Source organism: Macrotis lagotis, chromosome X (assembly GCF_037893015.1).
Source record: "Macrotis lagotis isolate mMagLag1 chromosome X, bilby.v1.9.chrom.fasta, whole genome shotgun sequence".
In the NCBI taxonomy this organism is placed as follows: Eukaryota; Metazoa; Chordata; class Mammalia; order Peramelemorphia; family Peramelidae; genus Macrotis; species Macrotis lagotis.
In genome coordinates, this window is record NC_133666.1 from 2,896,474 (window position 1) to 2,916,591 (window position 20,118).

The 20,118-nt window shown below is 44.8% G+C and overlaps 1 protein-coding gene across 1 annotated transcript in view; it reads right to left on the bottom strand.

Annotated features, from left to right (window-relative positions):
• Window positions 1–17,714, bottom strand: part of FAAH2 (fatty acid amide hydrolase 2) — a 32,418-nt gene extending 14,704 nt beyond the window's left edge. Inside the window, exons 1-6 of the mRNA XM_074200010.1 lie at window positions 17,499–17,714; window positions 13,344–13,426; window positions 12,688–12,824; window positions 11,782–11,991; window positions 2,550–2,669; window positions 1,206–1,341 (exon numbers count right to left, since the gene is read on the bottom strand). Of these exons, the coding sequence (XP_074056111.1) occupies window positions 1,206–1,341; window positions 2,550–2,669; window positions 11,782–11,991; window positions 12,688–12,824; window positions 13,344–13,426; window positions 17,499–17,714 (902 nt within the window). The remainder of the gene's footprint in view (window positions 1–1,205; window positions 1,342–2,549; window positions 2,670–11,781; window positions 11,992–12,687; window positions 12,825–13,343; window positions 13,427–17,498) is intronic.
• Between the last annotated feature and the right edge of the window lie 2,404 nt (window positions 17,715–20,118).

Below are 20,118 nucleotides of genomic sequence, written 5' to 3' on the forward strand. Positions count from 1 at the left end.
TCAAGTGAGGCTGTGGGTGGCCTTGAGGAATTGACAAGAGCTCTGGCCTTGGAATCCAGATTTGGTTCAAATAACCCATGAGAAAACTGTGTGATAGCAGGCAAGTCATTTCACCTCTCCACAACTGGGGCTATACCAAAGTACAGTTGGAGGTCTCGGGCAGTAGGGAGGTCTGATCATGGAGGTGATATACCAAGAGCTGTCGTCCTTTGCTCTCCCTTACTGAAGGTCTTAAGACAGAAGTTGAATGGCTACTAGGCAGCTAGGTTACACTGTGGGATTTCCCTTGGGGGTGTGAGTCCCTTCCAACTTCAAGTTCTACAATGAGGGCTGAGCAGATGAACTGGAAGATTCCATGAGTCCCTCATTTGAGGACTTCTCAAGATGGACTCTGGACTGTCCCAGGCTCTCTGATTCAGCCTCATCTCGGACACTAAGTGGGATCACCTACTCCTTTCAAAGAAGCCCAGGGATCATGAAACATGGGTTCTAACTCCCCCAATCGGGGGAAGATTTTTCTGCTTTTCCTGGATTGTGGTTTTCTTCCTTTCAGGAGTAGGGGAAAATACCCCTCCCTCCTTCTATCTGGTTTTCTAATCTACATCCAGTAGCATGCCCTGGACCAGAGAGTGAGTTTTCTAGCAAGTCCTTCAGATATAGTTGAGGCAGAGTGCTAAGAGAACTAGCTGTAGGATGGAAAAGCAACCAGGAAATGAATTCGCCTTCCCACATAAGGAGAATTTTGGATCACTTACTTTCTTTGAGAAGTCCCCCCCATCCACATTTACAGATGGTGGTTCATTATTTTTTCTAACATTTCTCTGCAGGAAGCTAAGAATCAGTATCTCTATTTTACAGGTGGGAGAACTGAGTGAAGGGCTTTCAGAGATAATATGACTCAAGGGCCAAAGTCCTGAACTTGGAATCAGAAAAGACTTATCTTCCAATACCATCATTAGTAGCTAAGTGACCAAGGACAGGTCTCTCCAACTCTTGGAGCCTCAGTTTCCTTTTCTGGAAAATGAAAATAATAATACCTACACCACTGACCTCTCAGAGTTGCTTCAGGGAGCCGATGAGAGGATGCATGTAAAGCATTTTATAACCAACCCTTAAAGCACTGTCAGAATGCTAGGTACTGGTATTAAAAAGGAAATGTAAATGGTATCAAACAGCTATAGCATGGGAAAATGTCAAGGAGGTACTTATGGACGCCAGGTCCTGCCATGATTCTCAGCATGGGTTCCAGATCCTCGGCATAGCGACACATGGGGCCTGTGCACTGGAACTGTTCCTGGGCTCCCATGGCTCTAGGAAACTGACCTTCATTGGAGACCACTCCTGAAAGCACAGACATGGAGGTTAGCACTGAAGAGCCTTTCCTTCCTATCCGTGATGCACATGCTTCTGATCTCCAGCCAGGGCCATCCAAGGTGCCCTGCAGAGGTTTCCTTGCAGAGCCAAAGGCTTCACTGCAGCCACTCAGGCCTACCACAACCATATCTATCTAAAGGGAGGTCAAAGGCAGGAGGGTTCAAGTGTTATTTTGATTAAAGAAATACAGGGGGAGCCTGGTTAATTTGGATACAGTCCTTTCAGAGAAATCTATGAAAAAGGCGGAAGAGAAAAACCCATGAGCTGGCTTTCAACTGCTTCTCTGCCAGGTATTCATTTTCGTGGGAAACCCAATCATTTGTAAGCCAACTAACTACTTTATCTCCTGGTGGAAAGGAAGCAGCACCCAAAGGCCACATGATTTCTAGAAAGTTCCCCAAGTAAGGTAATGAGGGAGAAATTAGGTCTAAATGGCCCAGTCTATAGGCTGGAGTTGCAGGTATGGAACAGTAACACAGACTCAATGGGTAAACGATAACATGGGCTTTAGGTGAACTAGGAGGACCCATATCCCTCTGTTCAGACTCAACCAGAGTCTAGAAATGGAACCTTAGAAACATCTGGATCAGTCCCTTCTGCAGGTGGGTCGACATTTCCTTGTCAAAGATAGATGATTTTCTTTACGGACAGAACAAGTCTCTCTTTTGGGGGGGGGGGTCTGTCTCAATGATTCAACATTTCAAGGGTCTGAAATTCTATTGCCATGGTCTTCCTCCTCAAGCAATGTAGATTGCAAGCTTCCATGTCCCAATAGGCCATCTTGCCCAGAAGGGCTTAGTTTTTCTGCTAAAATATTCTTGTCTCTCCTAACCCAGTTCTCTGGGGCTACAACTTAAGCCCATGTGAGACACAGGCAATATCTCCCTTATAACAACATCCAGGTTTCTGATTTTATGGTTTTTTTGCATTCTTTTCCACACTAAATAACACAAATCTCTTATTTTTCTGCATCGATCCCACTCTTTTTCCTATTTTCTGTACCTTCCACTTGTATTACTCAATTTTGAGAGATTAGTGTCCAGACTTACAATGGCTCTTGAGTTTCCATTCCCCAAACCCTATGCCTATTAATGAGTTATAGAGAACATCAGCCCTGCATATGACCAAGGTCCTCCTAATGGAGAGCAATACTCCCATACTCTGATGAATGTTACCTGATGTGGGCTTATGTCCAAAGATGCCATTGAAAAAAGCTGGCATCCGAATACTGCCACCAATATCTGAACCCACACCGATCACTGAGCAGGCAGCAGCTAGAGCACAGCCTTCACCTCCTGTGAACACAAGAAAGAAACTTTCAAGCACATAGAGAACCCAAATACTGGATCCTGGTGGGAGCAAAGCAAGAGTCACTGAAATATTCTCAAGTGCCCAGCTACTCATGAAATGGTCTCCAGTGGCCGACAAAATAAAGGATTTTAAATGATCATTCTCCTTTTGCCATCTCTTGGTTTTAAGGTTGAGATAGTCGTTTCCTAGGGAGAAGGTGCTACTCAAGATTAGTGGGTGCTACCTCTGATGGTTCCAATCTATCACCGAGTTGTCATGATTTTGGGTAAGAGCCAAGAACATGAGCAGGAAGTAGAGGATGGAAGGAAGATCTCTTAGGTAGGTACATGGAGACTTTCAGGTCTACCATGGAAAACCATATTTGAAAGTTTTGACAAGATCCTATTTGAAACAACATCTTGAGCTGTTAGAAAGAGTATGGTAGCCTTGCTCTTGTCTTGCCCTGGTTTGCACATTTTCCATACAAATAAATCCCACAAAAAGAAAAAAAAAAGAAACTTTCCCTCCACTCCCTCCACCCAGAAACAACTATTTGTGTCCATGTGTTACAGCCTTTACTAGAATGCAGGGGCTATATTGGAGTCTCCTTGAGCACCAAAAGCATTCTTTATACCCCACAGCTTATCATAGCTAGCCTAAACTACTACAAAACAAGGTCTTCTGCATGGCAGATCAATGATACAGATTTCCCTGAATTTTGGAATCATAAAGGATTTTTAAGGTCAACTATTCCAAACCCATACTAGAAGCATGATTCCCCTCCACAGGATCTTTGACAAATGGTACCGCAGTCTCAACCTGGAGACTCCCAAAGACAGAGTACTCATTACCTAGCTGGAGTAATTCATTCCACATGAAAACAGCCCAAATTAATTGTTTAAAAGTTTTCCCTGATATTGAGTCAAAAAAGTCAGTACATTAGCATTATCCATTGGCTTGTTGACGTCACACAGGATAAATTTCATCCTCTTTTCATCCTCTCCAAATAGCTGAAGGTCATAACCATGCATATCTTTTCTTTTCCAAGCTAACCATTCCAGGTCCTTCCATCTTTATGTGATGCTTTAGAAAGGAATTTGTAATGATCTTTTAATTAGCAATTTGTAATGACATCTCTTTTTTTAAAATATTACCCAGATTTCCTCCTGGAGGTCTCTCTATAGGCCTTCCAGAAAACAAACATTTGAAAGGGGGTGGGGGAAGAGAGATAAGAAAAACATAGAAGGAAAGAGAAGGAATAGTGTTATTTAATTATGTGGTTGTTGCCTGTGTCTTTTTTTTTTTTTTAGTTTTTTTTGCAAGGCAATGGGGTTAAGTGACTTCCCCAAGGTGGCACAGCTAGGTAATTAAGTGTCTGAGGTGGGATTTGAACTCAGGTCCTTCTGACTCCAGGGCCGGTGCTCTATCTACTGCACCATCTAGCTGGCTCCTGTCCCGTTTTCAAAGAGGACCAGTGACATCCCGGGGTGATGCCTTGACTTGGCAAGTGAACTGGATCAAAGTGAGGCTGAGGCACAAAAGTCGTCAGCCTCACTCTGTCTTCCAGAGTTGCCAAAAGCTGGGGCAGGATAAAATTCAAGATGACTGGTGATGGCCTGACTTGCAGTGAATGACCTCGCCATCTTTGAGGTCTAACCAAGCTCTAAGTGCTCCACAGCAGCCAATGCCTTAACGGCCACTGGAACAAATTGTCTCATCTGCCCCTTCTGCCAGGTGGAGTCTTCACACACTTGGAGTAACTCACCAGTGGGTTTGAGGGCCCTGGGCTCCCTTCAACCTGGTTTGCCCATCTGCTAAGAGGTTTTTACCAGGGTGTGGCCACCGTGCATGCTACAGCTTCTTGGAGCCATAGGTTAAGAGTTGCATGTAATTAGAGAATGTTGTAATTACAGTGGGCAAGCTTGGATCCAAACAACAGATAAGGACATGGCCCTTTCCTTCCATTGAGGTGCTGGGGACTGCAGGTGTATGCTGTCAGACTCTGTGGATAGTCTAATTACAAGTGAGGATTTCATTTCTCTCTTTTTTAACCTTTGAGATGACTCCCTGGGTAGGAGAGTGGGGAGGGAGTTGCTCAGATATGAAGAAATGATATGGACTCTGCTCAAGACAGCAGCATTGAGCTGAAGTAGAAACTCACAGCTCTCACAGCTACTCCAATAGGATAAAAAGAGAGTCCTTAGACTAAGAAATGAGCAAGAAATTTAAGGAGAAACTATATGAAATATTTTGTCATTCAGTCGTTTGGGAATCCTGGACTGGCTGACCATTTCTTTCCCCAGCTTATTTTCAGATGAGAAGACTGAAGCAACAGGGTAAAGCCACAGGTCCAGGGTCACATGTCTGAGGTCAGATTTGAATTACCACGATGAATCTTCCTAATTCTGGGCCTGGTGCTTTCACTGTGCCAGCTAGCTGCCTCAAAGGAAGTGCTTAGGACCCCAGAAAAAGACAGCTAAATGCCTCTGGACAATAGGGAATGAGGGCCGACCTGGCCATGGAAGTCAGTAACCTAGGGCAATAGTCTGGACCTCAAATCAGGGTCTTGTGCCCAAGGGATGAGGAGGGCAATGATCAGGGCACAGCTGATAGCTGACCATTCTAGTGATTCGTGTAGCCTGACCATTCTAGTGGTGTAGCATGCTACACCATGACTCCTATGGACTTGGTAGAGTACAGAGCTTATTACTCAGACTCTAGTGCCAAAGGAGGCCTCACCATGTCTTCTGAAGTCCACAGAGCCTAGCCAAAACAGAAAGTCCCAACTGAAGAAGTAAAATTGGAAAAATGAGTAACTATAATTGCAAACCATGATATAATAAACATGATGGCATCAGGAACAGGAAAGAAATATTTAGAAGAAATTGGCTCAACATCATCTATTAAACAAAGCCTCAAGTCAAATTAAATAGCATTTATTTTTGGTTTTAGGTTTTTGCAAGGCAATGGGGTTAAGTGGCTTGTCCAAGGCCACCCAGCTAGGTAATGATTAAGGGTCTGAGGCAGGATTAGAACTCAGGTCCTCCTGACTCCAGGGCTGGTGCTCTACCCACTGTGCAACCGAGCTGTCCCTTAAAGCAGCTACTTTGTACCAGGGATACAAAGGCAAAAACACACAGAAAACAATTCTTGCTCTCCAAGAGCTCACCATCCAATAGGGAACACGACACACAAACCATTCTGGACATACAAGATCAAAACAGGATAAATTGGAGAGAAAAAAGATTTGAGGGAGGTGCTAAGATTAAGGAGGACTTGTTGCAGAATCTGGGACTTTAGCTGAGACGAGAGAAGTCAGCGAAAATGTACTAAGTCAGAAGATAAAAGGACTTCTAGGAGGAACAGCAAGGAGGTCAGCGTCACTGGATTGCAGAGTATCCGGAAGCAAATAAGGTATAAAAGAGACTGAACAGGAGCTCAGGTGTGAAGGGTTTTAAAGGGTTTTAAAAACCAGAGGATTTTATGTTGATCTTGGAGCTAGTGGAGATTACTGAATAGGGGGAGACATGATGAGACCTGAACTTTAGGAAGATCACTTGGTGGCTGAATGGATGATGGACTGGAGTGGGGATAGACCTGAGGAAGGCAGATCACCCTGCCACCCCCTCCAGAAGGTTATTGTAGTCATCAAGGTGTGAGATGAAGAGGTGATGACAGGGTGGGGTAGTGTCAGAAGAGAGAACAGGAATAGTGAAAAGACATTAGTAAGCACCAGCCCTGGAGTCAGGAGGACCTGAGTTCAAATCCGGCCTTAGACACTTAATAATTACCTAGCTGTATGGCCTTGGACGAGTCACTTAACCCTATTGCCTTGCAAAAACTTAAAAAAAGTATTCTAATAGCTGGATGTGAGGAGAGAGGTTAGTACTGGACAAATAAGACTTATCTGCAAAGAAATGAGAATTGAATCTTTGGGAGCTGATGAAATCTCCAAGTAAAGTAGGACGAAGAGAGAAGAGGTTTGAGAACAGAGCTGAGGGGAAGCCCAGAGTGAGCAGGTGTTACCTGGCTAAAGATCCAGCATAGGAGAGGTCCAATAGATAAAAGGAGCACGAGAAGGAAAAAAAGATCACAAAAACCAAGAGTAAAAACCAGTATAAAGGAGAAGAGGGTGTGGGACTGAAAGATGCCTGAAAAGTCAAGCTGGACAAGGATTGGGCAAAGGTCATTAGTTTCAACAGCTGGCAGAGATGATGAAATAGGCGGGCCAAACCAACAGAATAAAAATCACAATACCACCGACAAATTAATTTACTTCTTCAGTGCCACATCCATCACATTACCATAGAATTCTTTTCTAGAGCAAAAAAAAAAGGCAATAAAATTCATCTGGAAGAAGAAAAGGTCAAGACCATCAAGGGAGACAGTGGAAAAAAATGAGAAAAAAGGGGATTGGGGTAGCTAGGTGGCGCAGTGGACAAAGTACCGGCCCTGGAGCCAGGAGTACCTGGGTTCAAATCCGGTCTCAGACACTTAATAGTTACCTAGCTGTGTGGCCTTGGGCAAGCCACTTAACCCCACTGCCTTGCAAAAAAAAACAAAAAACCCTAAAAAAAAAAAGAACAAAGGGGATTAAGGAGTACCAGATCTCAGACTATACTACAAAGATACAATCATTGAAAACAATTTGGTAATAGATAAGAAATATGGAGGTTGATCAGTGGAACAAATTAGGTATGCAATGTACAGAAGCAAATGAGCACAGTGACCTTGTTTTAGATAAACTCAAAGATCCAGCTACTCAAAATCAGGCAGAAATGAGGCATAGACCAATATATTACACCATAAACTAAGAGGTCAAAAAGGGTACAGGATTTAGACATAAAAGGTGTTATCATAAGCAAATGAAAGAAATGAAATGACCTGTCAGAACTATAGCCAAGAGATGAGTTCATGACCAAGCAAGAGATAGAGGTTCAAAATGGATAACTTTAATGATATAACATTTTTTTTTTAGGTTTTTGCAAGGCATATGGGGTTAAGTGGCTTGCCCAAGGCCACACAGCTAGGTAACTATTAAGTGTCTGAGACCGGATTTGAACCCAGGTACTCCTGGCTCCAGGGCCGGTGCTTTGTCCGCTGCGCCACCTAGCCGCCCCGAAGATATAACATTTTAAATACTTTTATGCCAATAAACCTCATGCGGCTAAAAGTACAAAGATAAGCAGGAAATTGGGGGGGAAATCTTTGCAGCAAATTTCTCCGATAAAGGGTTTCATTTCAAAGTTAGATAGGGGAATGGAGACAAATCTACAAAAGGTAGAACCATTCGCTAATTGATTTGTATAAGGTTTAGGCATAGGTAATTTTCAAAGGGCGAAATTAAAGCAATTAACAATCATATAAAAACAGCTGAAATCACTATGGATTAGAGAAATGTAAATTAAAACAACTCTGAGGGATCACCTCACAATCATCGGACTAGCTGACATGATAGAAAAGGAAAATGACAAATGACAGAGGGGATGTGAAACACTAATGCACTATTGGTGAAGTGAACTGGTCCAACCACTCTGAAGAACAGTTTGGAATGGTCAAAGGGCTATCATACTAGCAGGACCCTTTGACTCAGCAATACCACTACTAGGTTTTTATTCCAAAGACATCAAAGACAAATGAAAGGGGGCAGCTAGGTGGCGCAGTGGATAGAGCCATGGCCCTGGAGTCAGGAGGACCTGAGTTCAAATCCGAACTCAGACACTTCGTAACTATCTAGCTGTGTGACCCTGTGAAAATCACTTAACCTGTTACCTTGCCAAAAAAAAAGACAAATGAAAAAGACTCCTATGAACAAAAATATTTCTAGCAGTCCCTTTTGTGGTCGCAAAGAATTGGAAACTGATGGGATGCCCATCAATTGAGGAATGGCTGAACAAGTTATGATATATGATTGTGATGAATACTACCGTGCAGTAAGAAATGATGAGGAAGATGGCTTCAGAAAAACCTGAGAAGTCTTCAATGAACTGACCCAAATGAAGTGAGCAGAACCAAGAGAACACTTCATATAGATATAACAACATTGTAAAGACAAACAATTTTGAACATTACAAGAATCATGATCAATGAAATGACCAACTGTGGGACCCCAGAATATTGATGAGGAAACATGCTACCCACTTACGAATTAAGCAATACATTTCTGGACATGGTAAATATGTGGATTTGTTTTCCTTGACAATGTTTATCTGTTACAAAGATCATGATCTTTGTTCTTCGTTTCTTTTTTTTTAATTTTAGAGGAAGGAGTGTTGTGGGTGGAAAGGGGAACTATTACTGCTAAATAAATAAATAGATAAATAAATGAAAACTAGATGAAAAGAGGGTAGTTGAAGCCTTCTTAGAAAGCAGAGAGAAGGGGCAGCTAGGTGATGCAGCGGACAGAGCCCTGGCCCTGGAGTCAGGAGGACCTGAGTTCAAATCTGACTTCAAACACTTAATATTATCTAGCTGTTTGGCCTTGGGCAAGCCACTTAACCCCACTGCCTTGCAAAAAAACTAAAAAAACAGACACAAAAAAGAAAGCAGAGAGAAGAATAGAAGGATGTTCAAAAGGCAATACAGACAGGGCAGGGTGGTCTTGAAAATAACAAGTGAATTTGAGATTCTACCTCACACTTATGGTGAAGTTGACATAAAAAAAGTGATTTGTCACTTATAACATTTGTGTTATAAGGGTTGAAACAGGTAGGAGCACCTGGGGGCAGCACTGGCTCTGGAGCCGGAGGATCTGAGTTCAAATTTGGCCGCAGGTACTTGATACTTAGGTATATGAACTTGCTCACTTAACCGCAATGCCTCAGACCAAAAAAAAAAAAAAAAAAAAAAAAGAGGTACAATATGACACTTTTGGTGGAGTTATGAACTTGTCCAGTTATTCTGGCAAGCAACTTGGAATTTTTCCTCCAGAGTTAGTAAATTGTGCATAGTTTTGACATAATGATACCACTACTATTCCAAAGAGATCAATTAAAGAGTGAAAAGACCCATGTGCACAAAAAAGTATTTATATCAGTTCTTTTCATAGTGGCAATGAACTGGAAACTAAAGAGGTCTCTACCAATTGGGGAATGACTGAACAAACTGTGGTACATGGATGTAAGGGAATATTATACCATAAGAAATGGTGATTGCATTAATCAGAGTTTTTATGTCTTTCAAAGTTGTTTTGCAATGTTAAGGGTTAGTTCTGCTCATTTCACTCTATATCCGTTTAGACAAGTCTTCTCTGGTTTCTCTTGAATGGTTAAAAACAATCTTGAAAGACTTTAGAACTTTACAAAAAAGAAATAGAACACTTGGATCACGTGAAATTAAAAAGCTTCTGTACAAACAAAATAAATGCATCTAGGTTTAGAAAGAAAGGGGTAGAATGTGGAAATATATTTGGACTCAGATTTTTTTACTAGGCATTTATTCTAAGTAGATCATTGCTAAGGAGAAAATCCCCATACACACCAATTATAGCAGCACTTTTTATGTGAGCAAAGTAGAAAAAAAGTAGATTCCCATTGTTGAAGGAATGGCTAAACACATGAATGTGTGATGGCCACAGAGAAAATCTACATGAACCGATGCAGAAGAAAGGCATCAGGGCCAAGGAAACAATTTCTTTTCTTTTTCTTTTCTTTTTTTTTTTAGATTTTTGCAAGGTTAAGTGGCTTGGCGAAGGCCACACAACCAGGTAATTATGAAGTGTCTGAGATCACATTTGAACTCAGATCCTCCTGACTCCAGGGCCAGTGCTCCATCCACTGCGCCACCTAGCCGCCCCACGAAGGAAACAATTTCAATGACTAGAATGATGTAAATGAAAAGAAGAAAAATTACAAAGCAATCAAAAACAAATATTGTGGTGGCGCAGTGAATATTGTTATAATACGGCTGATGGATGCAATGACCAGAGGACTCATGATGATGAAGAATACTGTTTACCTCCTAACAGAGAAGTAATGAGGCAGCTCTGGGGCATCACAGTGCCCAGACTGCAGGGCCTGGAGTTGAGAAGACCCTAGAGTTCAAATTCAGCCTCAGATTCTTCCTGGTTATGTGACCCTGGGCAAGTCATTTTCACCAGTTTGCTTCAGGTTCCTCATCTATAAAATGGGGATGATAATAGCACCTACCTCCCTGGGTTGTCATGAGTCAAAATAAATGAGACAATATTGGTAAACTGCTTTAGCAAGTATCTGGCTGTGCTATACTAAATGCTATAAAATTTTAATGATGGAGTCAAGATGTATAAAGAGACAGGCTTTTTGACATGATCAATGTGGACACTTGTTTTACCTACATTTGCTTATCTGTTATAAATGGTTTTTCTTTCTTGGGTGAGGTAGAAGGGTAAGAAAAGAAATGCTTATTAATTGAAACTAATTAAAAGGTAAACAAGTAACATGCTTAATTCATCATTTACAGTTTAAAAGCAAACTGCATATAATGTGAGTTTTCACAAATGATCCTCTATTTCTATTCTACTTTGTACCTGGACATGTTCTTTTTGTGCTTGTGAAAGTGAGAACATAAAATATTAAATTAGAAAGGAAGGCAGTGTAAAAACAAAACATTAACAATTTTTCCTTAGAGGAAACCACAGTCCTAGTATCAATTAGATAGCCAATCAATATTCATGCCTGAATTCCCTTGTAAAACTAGAGTCTTTGGTAGAAAAATAACCATCCTGAACTGATCTCTTCTTTTTTTGTTTTTAATTTTTATTAAAGATATTATTTGAGTTTTACAGTTTCCCCCACCCCCACCCCACAGATAGCACTCCGTCAGTCTTTACTTTTGAACTGATTTCTTTTCAAAGTTTACATTTGTGCTGAAAAGATTTTCCTAAAATTAGCCAAATCTGTATTTCCTAGCTTCCAAGTCAGATCAATTGAACAAAGCTCCATTAGATTACAAGTTCCTTTAGGGCAAGGACAGGTTTTCTTTGTCTGATACTTGGCCCCAATACTCAGCACAGTGCCTGGTACATGATGGCTTTGGATCAATGCTTATTGTTTGATCACTCTCGATTGCTCGCTCCTTATTTCACTTTGCGGTTTTGATGCCCAACTTCTTCCCTGCTAACTCAAAGATGCAACTCACCTGAACTACCACCTACGATGCACTGCACATCATATGGGTTGTTGGTTCTGCCATAGACATAGTTGCTTGACTCATACCACATACAAAGCTCACTGCAATTGGTGACTCCCAGGGGAATGGCGCCAGCCTGCTTTAGAAATGCCACAACTGTGGCATCTGTCTGGGAGACGACATTCCGCCGGTTCATTAAGCCTGAAGAATTGGGCATTCCTAGAAGGCCAAAGACAGGACAGATTGACTTCAATTCTTAGATTCTAGGTAGTAAAATGGGGAAAAACCCCAGCCTTATGGAGCTCTAAAGATCATAGCTGGCACAGGTGCCCAGTTTCCTAAAGGAAAACAGAACAACCTGCTTAAGAAAAAATAAATGGGGCTGCTAGGTAGCACAGTGGATAGAGCACTGGCCCTGGAGTCAAGAGTACCTGAGTTCAAATCCAGCCTCAGATACTTACTAATTACCTAACCTAGCTGTGTGGCCTTGGGCAAGCCACTTAACCCCACTACCTTGCAAAAACCTAAAATAAATGAATAAATAGATAGATAGATAAAATAAAGGAAGAAGTCTATTGGAACTCAAGCCGTTAAGTGAGTGGGTAACTTCAAACCTTGTTCTTCCTTGGGCATATCATCAGTGCCTTGACCTTCTTCAAGTCTTTCCCACACTGGTCTCCAGAATGATAGTCTAGATCTACTTCATTCAAGCTTCCTTACAGCTAACTCCTACAGGAAGTCTGTCTTGCTTTTCTCAATTCTTAGTTCTTCCCCCCCCCCCCAATTGGCTAGTATTAATGCTTGAACCATAGCAGGCACTTAATAAATATTTGTTCTTTCTGCTAGAGGATCAGGGAAATCCATAACACTTACAACATTCAATCCCAATTCCCCTTGAGAAAAATGAAAGGATACCATATAACTTAAAGGCTTCCTTGACAGTCAAAGGAACCCCCAAATAGGGCCATTTCTTTTCTAGTGTGGCTTCATCTTCTTGTTCCTCTGCCAGCCTTCTATCTATTGCCAATGCTTCTTGCTGAGCTGCCTCAAATCTGAGGAGGAAAAGAAAATTGCTCATTTAATGGAAAAGCATACAAATATGGATGGATTAGGGCTTTTCAGTACTCTTCTGAGAAGCAATTTGATTTTTAATTACAAAAGACCCTTGAGTCACTTGGAACTTCAGAAACTCAGAAAGAGTGTCCCAACAGGAAGGAATATAAGGGTTATTTGGTAGAATGGAGTCCAAGATGGGCAAACTTCATTCCCTTCCTTGCAGGATTACCTTCTACTGCCTGCCTAGGCATTTTTTCTACCTGTTAGCTGTGCTACGAGATGTTGGTGAAGGTGATCAAGAGGAAGCCATTATGGACAATGAAACCAAAGCCTCTAGAACCCCACAAGAACCAGCCCTTAGCTAAGGGACATGGAGGTGGAAATTTTGCTTCCTGATCACCATCACTAAAAGGGATGACAAACTTTGGAAAGAATAATAATTTCTTCTCATAAGTAGGCAAGTTTGTGCCTACTTATGAATCGTTCTAAAGGCCCGTCCTGGCCTTTGGACTCACCTATCCTTGACAATTGCATTGATCATCGAGTTCACTTCCTTTATTCGGTCAATATAGGTGTTAATGACATCTATACACTTCACCTGCAAAATTGAAAAGAAAACAAAACACACCCACATTAAGGAGCAGGTAGCAATACCCAGGTGCAAAGACTTTAATCAAGGATTTCATTAATGAATATTTATGGTGCACCTACCTCGTGCAAGGTGCTATGCGAGGTAGAATGACACAACCAAACATACCAGAAGGATTACCACCCAGCTGTTGTTCTAAAGGAACTTAGCATCTAGTAGGTATGCATAGGACCCTAATTGCCATAGCATAGTAGGGAACATAACATGGAAGTGCCATAATATGGAAAGGAGTCAAGTCATGGGATGGAAGGAAAAGTCATTCCAGGTAGAGGAAGCCATTTGGATCAATGGATAGTGGCAAAAATGAAGGAAAAACCTAGCCCTGGGGATAGACATTAAAACCAAACCAAACCAGGGAAAGTTTCCTACTCCCAAGGAGCTTGCATTCTTATGGCAAAGACAACCCATGAGGTAGACTCAGCTGCAAGTTGAAATGGCCCAATAATTCTTGGGGCAGAGCAGCAAGGAGGATGGGGAATGTATCACTTGGAATGTCATTTCCATTGATAAAGCCACATATACCCATATGTGATGGTGAAGCATTTTATTCACTTGTAAAAGCTGTTGCTGTTTCCTTAGAAAGTGATTTTCTGGATAATGGTTTCAGGGGCTGAGCTAGGCACTGGGCCAGTGGGGAACACTGATCTTCCCAGAGGTTCTGGGATATTGCCTTTGGGACTTGAGGGGATAATTGCTACAGGTGGTGAGCTGGCCAGTATGCCCTGCCTCCTGTTTATCCCTTTGCTGCTCAGCCACACTGTTGGCAGTTGGTCAACATTTGGTGGGGATCTGTCCTATATTCTGGAGGCAGTGGGGGGTGGGGGGTGGCAATGGTGTGGTGGTGAGGTAGGTAGGAGGTATTCTAGGAAGATTCATGCTGCAGTCCTGTGTGGGACGGAGTAAAGAGGGAAGAGATAGAGAGGAAGGGAAAGTGGCCAGAAAGCTTGGCTGAGAGCTTCTGTGGAGAGGGACAAGAAGCAGACAACAAAGAGGTAAATAAAGCCATCTGTACTCAAGAATGGAGTTCAGGCAGATGCCTCTCTGAGTTGTCTGGAAGCAGGGGCCATCCCCGTCACCTCAGAGAGCTGAGGTTCCCATGGTCCTGTTGGCCACTACAGGCCCAACTCCTGCCAGCTCTCTCTCACCCCAACAGTGATGCCAGGAAGTGATGTTTGGCACCATGCCTGGCAAGGGCTAGGGGCTCAAGAAATAGTTACTAAAAGCAAAAGTAAAGAGGGAGAGGGAGGAGGAGGAGGAGGAGGAAAGAGACAAAGAATGAACCTTGAGAAACGTGTTGAGGGGATGAAAGGAAAAAGAATACCGTTTAGAGAAGTAGGAAGAGAATTCAAATAGCATATTGGGTGAATGGTAGGGGAGAAGTGAAATTACAAAGAATTGTGGGACATCAAAGAGAAGCAGCAGGAATACATGGCAAGCAATTTGGGAGTGAAAGGGAGAAGCTGAATTGCAAGTTACTGAAGAGAGGAAAGATCCAGTGGATGAGGAAGAGATTAAATGTGGCCTTCAAATCCTTTAAGTGTTAGCAAAATACCCATTAGACTTTCTGAAAGGAATGCGATGTACTTCAAATCTTCAACTATAGCTCTTTAAGAAGGAAAGTTTTGGGGCAGCTAGGTGGCTCAGTGGATAGAGCAGCAGCCCTGGAGACCAGAGGACCTGAGTTCAAATCTGGCCTCAGACACTTAATAATTACCTAGCTGTGTGACCTTGGGCAAGCCACTTAGCCCTGTTTGCCTTGCAAAAATCTAAAAAAAAAAGAGGAAAGCTTTAAGATAGGGTTTCCTCCCTGTGTTGCTATGGGCATATGTATATCTACTTATGTTCCTTCACAGGAGAGCTGGGTGCTAGAAAAATGGAACATGGGCTAACTGGCACAGAGAGAAAGGCTAAGATTCCTACCCTGGCTTACTTCCCATGCCATCTTAGGCAAGATCTGTGGTCCTTGGTTTTCTTGTTTCCTAAAATGAGGGTGTCTGGGTCTGTCCCCTCCAACTCTAGAGTGTGATTTTAAGAATACCCTGGTTTCACTGTTTTCCATCGTTGCCTATTCTTTGAGTAGGGTTTCTTCACCTAGCTCCTAAAATCATTGTGTGGCTTCACCTGAGCTTTAAAAAATAATCAGTTCTTTCTGGGGCAGCTGGGTGGCACAGTGAATAAAGCCCAAGCCCTGGAGTCAAGAGGACCTGAGTTTGAATCCAGCCTCAGCTACTTAGTCATTGCCTGGCTGTGTGACTTTGGGCAAATCACTTGACCCCACTGCCTTGCAACCCCCCCCCAATAATATAGTTGTTTTTTGTCATTATCTGTATTTTATGTATTGAAAAATGAAAAATGGGTGATGAGCCCGTTTTAGAGCATGCTCAATGAACAGAAAGCTACAGCCCCTTGTTAACACGATAAGAAGAGCTACCACTTGTAGGTCCTTTAAGGAACCCATCTGTGTCGTAAGTCAGGAAAACATGAAGAACTCCGGGTGGAGAGGAATTGCTCTTCATGGTGTAATTCAACAAAAGCCCGGAGAGCAGGCCCTTTGATGGAACCCTCCCCAAGTCGTGGCTCCTACAACTTCTGAGAGGGCACGAGGGTGATGAGCCGAAAGGCAATCAATATGGAATGAACATAAAATAAATCGTTAGCGTGGAAACCAAGAAGGGAACTAGGGTTGCTTGAGAGATCTGAACTGGAACGTTGGGGCTCCTGACAACTTCCAGAAAGTAAGGGACCAAAGGGTCACGGAATCAGAGCTGAAAATTGGCTCAGAGACCTGTTGTTGAGGCAGGTAGGTAGGTGGTGCACAGCGTACCCCAGTTCTCACTCCAATTCAATTTCTGGGTTTGTCATGGCATCAGCTCCCGGATGTCAAGGTCTTCTTCAAGAGCCAAGGACTGCTTTAATCTTATTATTTGGGAGAGGAGGAACCTAGGGGGTGGCGAGTGGGAAGGGCTTGTCTTCAAAACCCCGATAGTGCCAAGGGAAAGGACAATTCCCACAGGCAGCAGTGTGGGGCCTGGAGGAGGTTACTTCATTCACATCTACCAAGTTGGCTCAGGGAAAGGCATTCAAGAATCAGGGCCTACTTTAGGGGGATCTGCACTGGATTCCGTGGGCATCCAAAGAAAGCACTGAGGAGTTTAAACAGAGAGCAAAGACTACGGCCTCCCGTTCCGAACAAGTTCTGCCTGTGGGATCTTGCGCTCTCTTACGCTTTACTTTTTCCTCGAGGATCTGACTTTTGGCTTACATCCTGTTCTGGGCCCTGTGTACCAGGGAGGCCCTGTGGGGGGAGGGAGAGGGCCGGGACGGGGTGCAAATCGGAAAATCGGAGGACATAGAGAGGCATCGAGCAGCAGACGCAAAGAAAGGCGCCGGCTCAGGCTGCAGACCCAGGCAAAAGCCACGGGCCCGGGGCGACCCTTCTTGGCCGCTTTGCCTGGGCCGGCTGTGCATTCGATCCGCCCAGAAGCGGCCCTTGCACCCCCCCCCCCCCGCCCCGGGTGTGGCGGGGAGACGGCAGTTCCACGGCGGCTCGCGCAAGGAGGGAAAGGCAAAGGGCTGCCCCTCCGTCCTGCGCCGGGGAGCAGCCCCCGAGGAGGGGGGCCACAGCGGCGGGCTCTGAGCACCCATTAGCCAGGCCCCAATCGGCTCCGAGTCATCCGGGGGTCCGCGAGCTGCGCTGGCAATGGCTTGGCGGGCCGGGGGGGGGGCCCTCCCCGCTTAGCAGGAGGCTTGGCTTTGGGGTGGCTCAGTGCGCTTCCACTCTTCCGGGCCCCACTTCGTGCCTCCCCCGGGGCCCCTCGCGGGCGTCTGAACTCGGAGCCTCGGTTTCTCCGGCCCTTAAGGGGGAGGGAAGGCGCGGGGGGGGGGGGCGGGCCCGGAGCGGGCCGGGGGGCTCGGGCTTCGCGAACTACAAGTCCCGGCAGGCCGGGCGGCGGCCGGGCGCCACGCCTCCTCCCTCCGGCCCCGAGGGGTTCGCCTCCCCTCCCCCGGCCCGCCCCCTCACCTTGCGCTGGCGGATGAGCCGGGCCAGGCGGACGCCGGACATGAGCAGCAGCGGCTCGCTGGTGGGCCCGGCGCGGCGCGGCCCCGCGCGCCCGAAGCCCAGGCCCAGGCGGCCGGACTCGAAGGCCCGCACGGCCAGGCCGATGAGGCCGATGAGGACGCCGACGGTGCGCAGCAGCGGCAGCAGCACGCCGTGCTTGAAGAGCCGCGGGATCATGGTGCCGGCGAGAGCTCGGCCCTGGCGCTCGGGGCCGCCTTTTTAAAGCGCCGGCCCACAATGCCCCGCGCCGGGGGTGGGTGGGCGTGGTGCCCGCGGGCCCGGATCGGGGAGGAGCCTGGAGCCCAGTAGGTGGCGCCACGTGGCGGCGCCCAGCGGCCTCGTGCCTGGGTGAGGCCTCGCGCCCGATCCTCGGGCCGCCGCCCTCCCCGCCCCCGCCCCCCGCCCCAGCAGCCTGGCCTGTGCAATTGCGCCTTGTTGGGTCAGGCCCAGCTGCATTGACCCCATCCCGTAACTACTTTCGGGCCCTGTCGCTGCGGTCACAGGAGAGGCGCCATCCGCGCTGAGGACCGCCCGCTGCGCGGGCTCACCCCCCACCTCGGACGTTCGCCGAGCCCCTCTGCGCCCCCCCCCCTCCAGACTCTGGCCCCCAACCGTGTACTAGACAGAATTTGTATAGCGCCTCCCTGGGTTGGACATCCATCATCTCATTGGATCTCCGCCAGGATCCGGGAAGTTGGTGATGAAGGAGGAGACGGGATCAGTCCCGGTTTACAGATGAGGAAACAGAGGCACGTGTCCAAAGGACTGGAACCGAGCTCTTCTGCCTCGAGGCTCTATACGCTAAACCCTGCGTAATAACTAATAGACTATGAAGCCGCTGGGTCTGTTCACTGAGCCTACAGGTCTAGGTAGAACCTCAGAGGTCAAATAGGCCAACCCACTTGAAGTGGATAGATGAAATTGAGGCCAAGGGGAAAAGAGCGACTTCCCCAAAGCTCACATAAGACTCGAAACACATCCTGCAGCTCCAGAACTGGGAGTTTCCAGGACATTCCACCACAATCAGGAAAGTAAGTAGTGGTTTTTGCCCACACACTTATTCCCTCATTCATTCTTAATATACCCTATGAGGCAGGACCTTGGTTAAGAAATGTCCCCAGGAGGATGAAGCTAGTGAGTGTCTTAGGCAGGATTTGAGCAGAACTCATCTGAAAACCTGTCTAGAAATGGAGAGAACCTGGGCTCTGGACCAGCCACAAGTTAATGAATTTCTCATCCACATGACCCCCCCCCCCCAACAAAAAACAATCAATGCAATAAGTAATAAAGGATGGTGATTTTCTAGACTTGAGGGAACACTCCTCCAAGAAAAGAGAAAAAGAAGCCAGGAATTCTCACAAACAAGAAAGGACCAGACACTGTAAAGGCTGGAGGTCCTACAGGACCAATCTGATCCAGTACTCCTTTTCAAAAGGGGGTGTCAAAGGTCCAAACACATCATCTCCAGCAATGCAACTACTCAGTGACTGAAACAGGACTCAGAACTCAAACCCCATGACCACCAACAAAACCCTTCACATCATAGCTCTGCCCCCAAACTATTTGTCCTTAGTGATAAGGAGAAAAAGGCCAAGCCTTAGCAGTCATCAAGGAGAGATGTTCTGTCCTGCACCCTTTGCTCTTTCAACATCCCTATTTGATTCCCCTCCCCTTTCTGGCTTTCTAACCTTTCCCTTCTCGCTATCAAAATAGTAACCCACATGATATATATATATATATATATATATATATATATATATATATATATATATATTTATATATACATATATATGTGTATATATATATATATATATGGATGGATATAATATAAATTTGTAAAGATTGCATCTGCATCTCCCTGTCTGTATAATATAGTTTGAGGATCTTTGCTCTCAAATCACATAATTGAAAAGACTGATAGATAAATCTATTTTAATCATTTCTCCAAAGGCAAAGTTGGAGTAGAAGACCATTTTTACAATCAGGGATAACAATCATCTCCCCAAAACAAACTCCAGAGGAGAAAAGATTCCAGACTGCCTTTGCTCAGTTCCTGGGAAACTAGAGATAGGAGCCTCAACATTGCTAGTTTCTTATACATAACCAATGCCCACTTTCCATCTCCCTTCCTGCTTGTAACCCTCCCCCAGAACTGGTCAGTAGCTGCAGTCTCCTTCCCTTTCCAAAAGCCTCAGAAATCACTAAGTCAATCAGCATGTGTTTTATTAAGCATCTCTATTAACAACTCCCTCACGATGCTTTTCTCCTCCTGGCATATGTGGTTTTCCCTATCAACACCCTTACCCTCATCTTGAACATGAACTCAAAGTCCTTCTTTTGAAAAACCAATAATAATTATACACTCTTATCTTGAAGCTATGCAACATACTGGTACTGAGTCCTGGCTCTTTCACCAACTACCTTTGTGAACTTTGATAAAATCACTTCTTTTCTTGGGCCTCAATTTCCACATCTGAAAATGATAGACTAGATGACCAGTGCATCCCTGTCAATTCCCATCATTTCATGGAATCATAGTTCTGTGATCATAGTCCAGACAATCCAAATTTGAAAAATGGTT